Source organism: Lissotriton vulgaris, unplaced genomic scaffold (genome assembly GCF_964263255.1).
Source record: "Lissotriton vulgaris unplaced genomic scaffold, aLisVul1.2 SCAFFOLD_3421, whole genome shotgun sequence".
Taxonomy (NCBI): Eukaryota; Metazoa; Chordata; class Amphibia; order Caudata; family Salamandridae; genus Lissotriton; species Lissotriton vulgaris.
Genome location: NW_028252554.1, coordinates 4425 through 15925, shown reverse-complemented (window position 1 = coordinate 15925; position 11501 = coordinate 4425). Strand labels below are relative to the sequence as shown.

Genomic DNA, 11501 nt, shown 5'->3' with positions numbered 1-11501 from the left:
GCTGTTGGAGCGCAGAAGGCGTTCCGTTTTGTGGGTTTGAAATAGCTGAGTCAGGTAATGAGGACCTGATCCAAAGAGACTTTTGTGGATGATACAGCAAATTTTAAATTTAATTCGCTGGCGTACAGGCAGCCAGTGAAGTTCTTCCAGAAGGGGCCTAGATGGAGTTCTTGAAGGAACATTGAGAACCAGTCTGGCCGCGGTGTTTTGGGCCACTTGAAGTCGGTTGATTACATGTTCATGTTCAGATTCCTTTGTAGTACAGCGCCCCCTCCAGTCTGTTGGGAACGTAGCCAGGATGTTCTACGCTTCACAAAAAGTAAGACGCAGAGTTTGAGTAGAATCAATAGGTGCATGTAGGGCGATAAACACTGGCTAGTGACATGCAAAGAATAACGTCACTCACATTCGCATACAAAAGCTCTCACACAGACTACGTCAGCACTGTCATAGTGACCGTGACTGCACACACACACCTAGGATCTGCACTCAGTAATGTCCCTCCAGCCTCAAAGCGAAACCACTTATGAGCAACAGGAAACAAAGAAATAAAATATATTTACAAACTTAGAAACATCAAACAAAGTAAACAAATGTGGAAACAGGAGCACAGATCCCTGGGCCTGAGGGCGTCCCCTCATACACGATCAGCATGTGTGAAAAGGACTTGCATGTTTGGGAGACGTCAAATCCCAACCCTTATGAGAGACTCAAGTCTGCGTTCCGTAAAGGCAGAGAGTCTGAGCACAGATCCCTGGGCCTGAGGGCGTCCCCTCATACACGATCAGCATGTGTGAAAAGGACTTGCATGTTTGGGAGAAGTCAAATCCCAACCCTTATGAGAGACTCAAGTCTGCGTTCCGTAAAGGCAGAGAGTCTGAGCACAGATCCCTGGGCCTGAGGGCGTCCCCTCATACACGATCAGCATGTGTGAAAAGGACTTGCATGTTTGGGAGAAGTCAAATCCCAACTCTTATGAGAGACTCAAGTCTGCGTTCCATAAAGGCAGAGAGTCTGAGCACAGATCCCTGGGCCTGAGGGCGTCCCCTCATACACGATCAGCATGTGTGAAAAGGACTTGCATGTTCGGGAGACGTCAAATCCCAACCCTTATGAGAGACTCAAGTCTGCGTTCCGTAAAAGCAGAGAGTCCTTAGAGGAATGGGCTTGTGAACTATCGCACAGCAACAGAGAGGCTCTTCAAGTCCCCATCACAGTAGGAATCTCCTTAGCTCACACCCCACATGCCACTGCGACACCCAATGTGATTCACAGCTTTAAACTCGTGAGTTTACGTTTGTCAGACACACAGGTTGAGCACGACCAGACAATAGCTCTTTTTGTCAGCAAAAGCATTCGGCACATTTTCACTACTGAAGTTCTGAGCGCACGGACTCCGTGCAACGTCTGCTTTCCAGTGTACTTTCGTGAGGACATACCCGTGTATACTCCAGATTCTCAGTGCGTACAGCTGGCTTGTCTGCCAGGCAGAGTCCAGGCACTTTGCTAGGCCAAAGTCGTAGGAAGACTAACTAGGATTACAGACGGTGGGGAAAAAAGGCAGGATGACCTTAGTCGGTAGCAGTGGAGAGGCCAAAAGTTCCTCCTTTGCCAGATCTCACCAGCCACATGGTGGGAGTGCTCCCAGCGGGGCACCCCCCTGTGTCAAGGCAGCAGGCGCACCCTTCCGGGGTGCTGTCCAGGAGGGTGCCAAGCCCAGTGTCCCCCTCTTTGGGAGGATGCTGTCACCGAAGGAGAGAACCCCCCCTCTCTCGCTAATGGTTGGTTGGTACGTCCTTGTCCCTTTCACCCTAAGTTGAAGGCACCAGAAGTGTGTTCGAGCAGTGACCTGATGCACAACACCATGGCTCATCAGTGAAAGGACGTGTGAAAGATACAAATGCAGATGGTGAGAGCTGTGAGCAGTTGGGGCCTGCATGCTTTACACGTATAGAGTGACCCACCCACGGGGCCAGCATATAACCCCATATGGCATGCGTGCAGAGGAGCAGCGGGGGAGGGGGGGCAGCTGGCATCATGCTGGCACCATCATTTCTAAGCGGAGACACCGGCTCAATGCTCCGTGTTCTTTTCCTGAGGAACAGAATCTGTTCTGAGCCCGCCAGGCAGGCGGGGAACCAGGGCTTCAAGTCCAGTGAACTTTAACAGGAACGTCAGTAGGAACAACGATTCATAACAGCAAAAAGTGCAACTGAGGAAGAGATGCAACAAGCAGATGGCTTGTGTGCCGTCCTTTGAGGACAGACAGAGGAGCAGAAAAGGTTTAATAAACATGAGTGGCGACAGCGGTGAAGTCACTGCGTGGCTCGGGCACTTTGTGGCTGCCAGGCACTGCCAACCACAGGTGGGAACCATGTCTTCTCTCCAGCTTCTCTTGGGAACATTAATACTCAATGAACGGAATCCTTGGTGGAAGACCCCTGACCCAGAGAGGCTTGACCAAGGGACTCTTGAGCCAGCTCAGTGGCGACGGTGCTGCGTAGTCCTAGAAGGAGCCACCCGGTGCTATATAGAGGTCTCATCGCACTGGGCAAGGGGGGCATTGGACAGGATGATCATGGCCTGGTCCTTCTCAGTGATGTAGTAGTGAGGGAAGCCATTCTGACCCCCGTTCTTCTTGTCTGTGGCCAGCGGGTGCCTCTCGTCCTCGGGGGAGCTTGGAGTCTGAGGCTCATGGCTGCAGCTGGTCGTGTTGGACTGCATCAGGTCCAAGCCACTTTTCTGTTGCCTCCGCTCCCACTGATGAAGCTGCTTCCTCTGGTAGAGAGCATAAGCACCACAGCCAACCACCAGGCCAAGCATAAAGCAGAGGAGGCCAGCCAGCACAGCGTGATTGCGCGCACTACTTCGAAGCGCGTCAGTCTGCCCGCTTCTCGTGACCACGCTGTAGGCGGCCACCAGGCCCCCCACTTGGTTCTCCCAGCAGTGGCACGAGTAGTCTCCCAAGTGCTCTTCTTTCGCCGTGAACTCCAGTCCATCGTTGCGAGAGGTGTAACTCTCGGGGTCCTCTGTTGGCGTTCTCCATTCGCAGGTGCTCCAGGCGGACTGGGGTGTGCAAGGAAGCACCACCCGTGCTCCAAGTGTGACGGGAACCTCCTGGATGTCAGGGTACTGGTCGGAATCTGCAGAACAGAGAAAGAGCTGGGTTACAATTAAGGCACAAGTAACTGAAGGCACTGAAGTGATCAAGAAACAAGAAACAGCATATCCCTCAATTCCATACACACAACCTCGCCCAACAGCAGCATTTCAGAAGTGGCCTGTGTGACGCGGGTAAGGAGGATAACAGTGGCGACCCCGAATCCCCGTTACTCACCTGCAGCTGCCCTACATAAGTCCTGTCCCATTTTCCATTAGAGGCCTCTTCCCCAATAGCTTTCTTATTCATTCTCTAACCTGGCCGGCCGGGGGCATAAACCAAAAGCACCAAAGAGCTGCTTAGTTTTCCGAGAGGATTTTCAATGCACAATTCCTAAAGGGTTCAATCTATTCTGCCAATGACTGCAGTGGAGGGAAAAAGAACGTAAAACAATAGTTTTATTGACATGTAAAGTAGAGATAACCGTTGGCAGAGAACAAAGACCTGCACTAATGAACACCCAGTCTCTGTGCGCTTGGATACATGGCCCCCCAATCCTTCAATCTTGCAGGTTATTAACCCTTCGAAGGGAGGAGAGTACGAGGAAAACAATTCTTCATGAAAGAACTGAGATGGACACGAGTCCACATACGTTGTTTGAGGAGGATGCTAAGGTCCCCTGAAGAGACTGGAGGAGTCTGCGGTGTGATGACCGTTTTCAGAAATTTCATAAATGCTTCAACAAATGGATTCTGAAGATGCAAGGATGTCCCATGCTATGTGGGTAGGCGGGAATAGCTGCTAGTCGGAACGTTGAGGAAGACGTTTGAAGGTGCACCAAGTAGCAGGTAACGTCTAACTGTGGGTTGCAGGCGCGGTTTGGGCAGATCGTTACAGTAATGGGCACATCTTTTCTATCTGGCAACGCAGAACACCTGTGGGATTCCTGGCGCCTTCTCGGCCAGCTGAAGGATTTTCATGCAATACTCAGGAAGCCAGAGATGGTCGCCTTCAAGGACCTCCAGGCCAAACTGAGACTGAGTGACCCGACTCTGGATTGGAGGAGTTGGCTTTGCCGCTGCGTGAGGAGATCTGGGCAAAGAGGCCGCCATCTTTGGAGATGGGTGGGCGGTTCCAAAACCAGTGATTACCACCGCTGAGGTTCCTAGGTTGGCGCCACGTGCATTATCCACATTTGTGCTTGTTGCAGTCGCCTCATCAGGAATGAGTGGTAGCTAGTGTGGGGGGGGAAAGGTCTTTGACAAGTTCATCCATGGACGGCTGCCCATGGATTCTGGGGGGGGGGGGGGGGGGAATACCCAGAGGAAAAGCTAAAGCTTTGCCTTTCCATTCTTTCGACCGGAAGTAGTGTATTGAAGTATTGTTGGAGCAAGTAGCATTGATTTGCCACTGGTTTGTTTGTCGCTGTGTTCTACTGAGTCGAAATCCACTCCTGAGAGGTGTCGGACTAGGAGCACGACTTGGTGACTCCGACCCAGGGTAGAATGTCTCTACTTCAGTGGACAATTGTGGTGAATGTGTGAACCCTCCCCCCCCTTTTTTTTTTTTTTAAATAAGTTGTACGTCTCACACTTCTGGCACAATAACGCTGTGTTCAGTGCATTGTGCCTTTCTATTTTACTCTTTGGTGGTGTGGGCGCCAGTCAGCATTCCCCTCACTTCAGCTGTAATGTTGCCTTTGCTGTGCTCCCTGAAGTTGCCGGATGGCATCTGGTTTGCCAACACTTCGCAATCACTGTCGAATGGTAGTAAACACCCTGTAAAGAGGCACTGGTGATCCAGCGGCGTTAATGTGCGCTCCCTCCATAAGAATGCGCTCTCCATCGAAGACCTCCTTAGGGGGGATTGCTTAGAAACACTCGTTCTTATGGAAACATGGATAAGTGACAGCCCTGCGCCGGATGGCTGGTGGGAGGGACTGCTTGGAAACAGGATTCCCAGAGTCTGAACCTTAGCATTCCCACAGATCAGGGTAACAAGTGTTCCTTCACCAGCGGGCATCAGTGAGCCAGGCTGGTCGTGTCATGGATCATCTGTGCCAGGGTGTTTGGAGGTCTTCCGTGTAGCAGACTATTGGGGCCGATTCACAGAACTAATCTGAGACAAAATCCTAAACTTACTACTTTTGGTATTCACAGAAGGCATTTAGTAGTAAAGTCAGTATTTTGACTTAAAACAGACTTCAGACAGACTTAAGTCAGACTTAAAAGTCCTACCTTTACTACTACTAAATGCCTTCTGTGAATACCAAAAGTAGTACATTTAGGATTTTGTCTCCGATTACTTCTGTGAATCGGCCCATTGGGCGCTGAATTCCTTATGTCTCCATAGCAGCACCTCGAATAAAGACATGTGCATAGGTGCCTTGGGTTCCTGAAAGGTGGTGAGTGTGTAGGGCGTTGGGCAGTCGGCTGCCGGCTAGAAATATTTCAATAGAATAGAGGCACAGACTGGCTTCAGCGCCATAGGATTCATGGGCAGGGAGGTCATTAACTGGGTTTCATCTGGTAACGAGGGATTTCCCATTCTTCCTTCTCTTCCCCGCGACCTCTGGTTATGCTCCTTCTCTTCAATCAGAGGTTAGCTGCAGCCAAACTGTGGCAGACCAATGCTTACAACGTGCCTCACAGCGATGGACCGAACACTCCGAGTCAGACTGCACTTCTGAGGCCTGAATCCTTTGGCCTAGAGGGAGGGCAGGGGCTTCATGAGGGTCACTGCAGGCGGAGAGCCACAAGAGGGCGCCAGACTGCACTGCCCAGACCACTTCTAGAGATCAGCCAGGAAGTGCTCTAGAGATCGGCCATGAAGACCTCCAGAAGTGTTCTAGAGACCTCAATCTCCGCTTCGTCCATCTGCTAAGCGCAGATCCACCCTTCTGCTAACACCTGGAACCAATATCTTCAGAGGTGACGTGGCAAGAGTCTTTCACACTATCAAAGCAAACACGGGGAGGAGGCTAGAGAGAATGACTTCCTTATTCTTTTGAGATTGTCCACAGGATATCTCATTCGACCTCCACCCCGGGATGCGGAACTACCATTGGAATTCAGGTTTATGCCACTGTTTCATGGCACAAGCCTGCGGTTGTGCATCAAGATAAAAACGTGGGGATGCCGCCATCTCCTCATGGCCAGCGATTATGATAGAGAAGATTAGGAGCATGCCCTCCCCAGGTCAGGAATGGCAGGGACTCCAGCAGCACGGACGGCACATCTGCCACGCTCTACATACAGAGTCGCCAACGCCCATGAGACTCTTCACCTGAGCTGCACACGCAATAAGGAACGGAGCTAGAAGAACAGGTGTTAGAAGGAAGCAGACTCGCACGTCTGTTCTTCTAGAGTAAAAACAACTCTTGGAAGCACAATCTTAAAAGGACCAACCTCCCGCACTCAACTGACACTCAAAGCAATGCATCCTTAAAGTGGATTCTTGCACCTACCTTTCTCAGAAGGGCAAAGCCTGGAGACATTTCCAAACTCAATATCCTGCAGTAACCTGCAAGAAAAGAAGAGTATGTCAGGGCTGAAACTGGAAGAAACGTCCAACGGTCTACCATTCACTATGTGATAAACACTCCGGGTCCAACAACTTCCTTTCTTGTATGAAGTACACGCAACACCATCCCACGGGTACTCTTCTGCACATGGCATCTTCAAAGGTGTGCCACTGCCCGCCCTCTTCCATGCACCAGTCTTACCACCTTCATGCACTGTAAACTCAGGGTCCTTCCACCGTCCAGCCGCTCCATGGGATGTACACTCAGGAATGTCCCAATGTCTGCTCTCTCCCACGCAGTGCACACCCAGTACCCTACCACCGTCTCCCCCCATACAGTGTACATGGAGGGCGTTCCACCGTCAACCTGCACAGGCAGCAGATTTCGTGACATCTCAAGGCCGTCCCCAGACAGCACGCACACTGCGCCCTCTCCATGCAGTGAACACTCAATGCACAAGCAATGTAACCTAAGCTCACCCCAGCCGCCCTCGGTGCTCCACACACGTTTTGTCGGACACACGCCATGCGCATGCGGGGTCTCGAGACAGGATGCATTTCCTGCAGCTATCATGCCCCTCGCAGTTGATCAGATCCATCTGCACCACTCCACCATTGGAGCTAACGTAGATCCAGTTCTGTGGAGGAAGGAGATAAAATTCACATAAGAAAGAAAGGAAGGAAAAGAGAAAGAGTGAAGGAAAGAAAGAAAGCAAGGAAGAAAGGAAGAAGGCAAGAAGAAAAAAGGGAAAAAGAATGAAATAAAAGAAGTAAAGAAGGAAAAAGAATGAAAGAAAGAAGGAAGGAAAGAAAGAAAGAAAGAAAGAAAGAAAGAATGAAAGAAGGCAAAAAGAAAAAAGGGAAAAAGAATGAAATAAAAGAAGTAAAGAAGGAAAAAGAATGAAAGAAAGAAGGAAGGAAAGAAAGAAAGAAAGAAAGAAAGAATGAAAGAAGGCAAAAAGAAAAAAGGGAAAAGAAAAAGAAAGACAAGAAGGAAGTAAAGAAGGAAAAAGAAGGAAAGAAAAAAAGAAGAAGGAAAGAAAGAAAGAAGGAAGGAAAGAAAGAAAGAAGGAAAAAAGGAAAGGAAGAAAAGAAGGAAAAAGAAAGAAAGAAGGAAAGAAAGAAAGAAATAAAGGAAAGAAATAAAGAAAGAAAGAAAAACGAAATGAAAAGAAAGAATGAAGGAAAGAAAGAAGGAAAGAAAAAGAAAGAAAGGAAGAGAGAAAGAAAAAAGAAAAAGGACTGAAAAATAAGGAAAGAACAAGAAGGAAAGAGAAAAAGAAGAAAAGAGAAAAAATGAAGGAATGAAAGAAAGAAAGAATGAAAGAAAGATGATAAGATGTAATTGTGCCTGAAGTTCCACGCAAAGAGCTTCCTCAAGAGTGTAACGGTCAATGGGATACGAGGATGTCCGGAGAAGGTACTGACGAATGTCCAGCGCCTAAAGTGACAGGAAGGCCCAGACCTTGGTGCAGGTGCACGCAATAGTGGAACGCCCACACCTGGAGTGAGACAGTGCTGCAATGAGGTCTACCTCCAAATGCTTTAGGGTGACTGAGTGTCAGACACTGCCCTAAGATTGCCTTTGGCAGTAACTGGCAGGCACAGTTAGAAAGCGCAATACAACTGAGCAATGTTAGGAAACTAATAATTATTGTACACATTTAACTAGGAAATGTAACCACGCTAAAGAAGAAATAGAAATGTTAGTCCTACAAGAGGTGTTCATAAAAGCGAAACGTTCCTTCGATAAAAGCGTTTCCCTTTAGCGAAGATGACAGGCATTTTGTTCCTGTGGCAGAGATTTTGGTGTTGGAATAATTAGACAAAGCAAAAATAATCTGCGTGGTCAGTGTCTTGTGGGCGAACGAAAGGGGCTCAAGAGCCCCCCAAAGCTTCCGGTCATCAGTGACCCGTCCGCAGCAGACTGTGCATGAGACACCTCTTCCACCGAGAGTGCACTGCAGACAACTGTCATTTCAGAGGCATGGTCTCTCACATCTGCAGATATATCTTTGATGCTTCTGTCCCCGCAGGATACAGCACACAACACATCAGCGAACACAATAGCAGACGGTGCCACACAAAAATGAACGAATACTCCTCACCTTCTACATCTCCAGAACCATCTACTCTCTACTCCACAGAGCTCCTCAAGGTCATTCACTGAGCTCAGCCTCCTCCAGACCCACCCTTGGAGCCACCTCAACTGGGACATCGCATGTCTCATCATTGTTGTGCCGTCAATTTACTACTTCAATAAAATCTTCATCCAAACGATCGGACTCCTGGAAGACTCCACAACCCAGACCAGGAAGCAACACACCGACGACTCAACCAATGCCGAAGAGACCACCGCGCCTTCAACACCAAGCAACTCTCAGCTGCCAAGATTAGTGCACTCTGAATCCACAGTGCGATCCCAACCCTCAATGTATGGATGTCACGAACACACGGTACACACTTTGAAGGAGTGCGATACCGGATGAGAGAGAAACAGTTTATCAGAGAAGAAAGGCTAGTATGGTAAGAGATGTAGAAAATTTGCGTTGTGTCCTATACATACATCTAAAAGCATGTCCTTGCAAGATGGAAAAACATAGCTACGGGTCGCATATAGACCACAGCACCGCTAATTCTTCTGAGGCCTGGAGTTAAAGGAGGAGGAGAACCAGATTGTCTTCGACCCTACAAGAAGGAATCCAGCCACCTTATCACAAGGCCGAATGGAGCTGCAGAGAGACTTAAAAAATGAGCATCTGACAGAACTGCCACCCAGGACTTGCCACGGGTCATCCAGCACGCACGAGGCCACCGTACCCCGGACACAAAATCTGCCAGGTCAAGCATCAAGAAGCCGAGACTTCTCCGTAAACCTCTGAAGTCATGTAAAGGCAAACACCTCATGTCCTTCCCACATCATAACAAACACCAAAGACTTGGATTGAACAGGCTCCAACATCTCCTTGGGAAGACACAACGCCAAGAAAGCATGGTCCACCTATCTCTCCTTTGCAAAACAAGCCCCCTGTGCCTTGTGAAGCCGACTGCAGAACCACGTCACATGCCCGGCCCGCTCCCACTTGGATGGTGGTCCCTCCCTGCTTTACGCCGCCTCAGTCACAAACATTCTGCACCTGCTCAACAAAGGTCCTATGAGCGCAAGACCTGCACCTGATGGAACTTACAGAGGATGGCTTTATTTGCAAGGCTTGTTGCGTCATCCACAAGAGAGTAAATACAAACCCGTCTGTAAGTGACATCTCAGAGGGCCATCACAAGGCCATCTAAGGCCAGACTTGAAATGAAGAAAGAAAAATGACAAAACCGCAGATCATGAGCCCGTCCATCTACGAGCCAGAGCCTGGAACAGCGTCTGTGCACAGGTCCTGCGCGAGGCTCTCCCGCACCGAGTGAGACGGAAATGCGTCTCTAAGGAGATACAGGCTGTCGCAGATACAAGCCTCTGGGCTAACCCTGTCCCATGACCCCTTCGCAGAGATGCTCCATCACCCTCCAATACGAAGGAGAATCATCCCCTGATCCCACCTCTCTGCAGACCACTGTTGCTTCCAAGTAAGGTCTTAACTTCATGCTTATATCTGTCGACATAAACATAAATGGAGGACTCGCCAACCTCTGAGCCACCATGCTGCAGCTGCCACCCCCGTCACAGCCTGTAAAGGATACCAAGACACTGACGGCACCAAACCCATCTACGCTGGGCTAGTCAGCCTTCACGCGGGCTCCAGGATGCAACTTGTTTAGGTTTTTTCTGCTGGGGGCCTGAAAGCCTCAGAGCAGCACCGCCAGCAGGACATGGTCAGTCTGTCCTAGGATTATCAGGAAATAAACAAACACAAGCCTGCGGTCCAACACAGACCCGAAGCTACAGCTAAACACCCTCTGACCCGAGCCACAGAAATGCAAAGACGTGGTCTTTCTCCAACTGACAGCAAGTCAAGCTGCATCAAAGCACCACCTGCTACCACCTCCCTGGGCTGGCCTTACCTCAAACAGCTGCAGGCTTTCGACCGGTTGGTCCTCAGGAAACAGGGACAGGTCTTCAAGGATGTATGTCGTGGTCCTGATGCTGACCGCCTTGTGGAGGTGTCCGTCAACTGCAGAGAGACCAAGGACAGTCAGGAGAGGGTGTCGAGAAGCTGTGTGCACAGAGACCCTTCTCACCCAGACCAGGCAAAAAGTCACACTTTCTAAACATCACCCCTCTACAAATATCTAACCTGCACCAACCACAGCATCTCATCTCACCAGTGAAAATGTGCAGCCCGCACAACCCACTGTCATCTGTATCGAGCAATGGGCATACTCTCACCTGTGCCCAGATACAACACACCTTACCATCAATGTCCAGGTATGGCCCAGCATACCTTCAATGTACCACTATCATTGTAACTCACCTGTGCCCAGATACAGCACATCAGGAGAAAGTTCCCTATAAACTGTGTGCCCTTCATAGCCTAATTGTTCTTTGCTCTGTATGATGCGGTCTGGAGAAATATTCATTTCTAATATTACAGAATCATTGGATTTACCTTCACGGCTTTTGAGCACCAGGAGAAAGTTGGCCCGACGTGCCTGTACTGATTCAAAGTCTTTATGCTCACACCACTCGAGGAAGTCTGTTGACTCTTGGTTTAATGTTTGTCCTGATGAACACCCAATGCTGAGTCGGAAAACCTAATTCAGGAATTAGTCGGGTCGAAACGTCGACATTATCCTTCCTGGCCTGAATTGAATATCCACCTTCCTTCTGGTTGACGAGTCTTCCTTCTTCGATCATCTACTTTTACTATGGACTAGAATTTAAACTAAGACCGCATTCAAAGAGGCTTTTATTGTTTTGGCTCTTTTGGAA

At 49.3% G+C, this 11501-nt stretch overlaps 1 protein-coding gene across 1 annotated transcript; it reads right to left on the bottom strand.

Moving 5' to 3' along the window:
- Nucleotides 1–539: 539 nt before the first annotated feature.
- On the bottom strand, nucleotides 540–11292 carry LOC147662106 (semaphorin-4F-like; the record flags this gene model as incomplete). Its single annotated transcript, XM_086951107.1, has 5 exons — nucleotides 540–3143; nucleotides 6567–6622; nucleotides 7103–7260; nucleotides 10634–10785; nucleotides 11044–11292. Coding segments are annotated over 5 exons (1232 nt in total), but the record flags the coding sequence as incomplete, so codon positions are not given.
- Nucleotides 11293–11501: the final 209 nt, after the last annotated feature.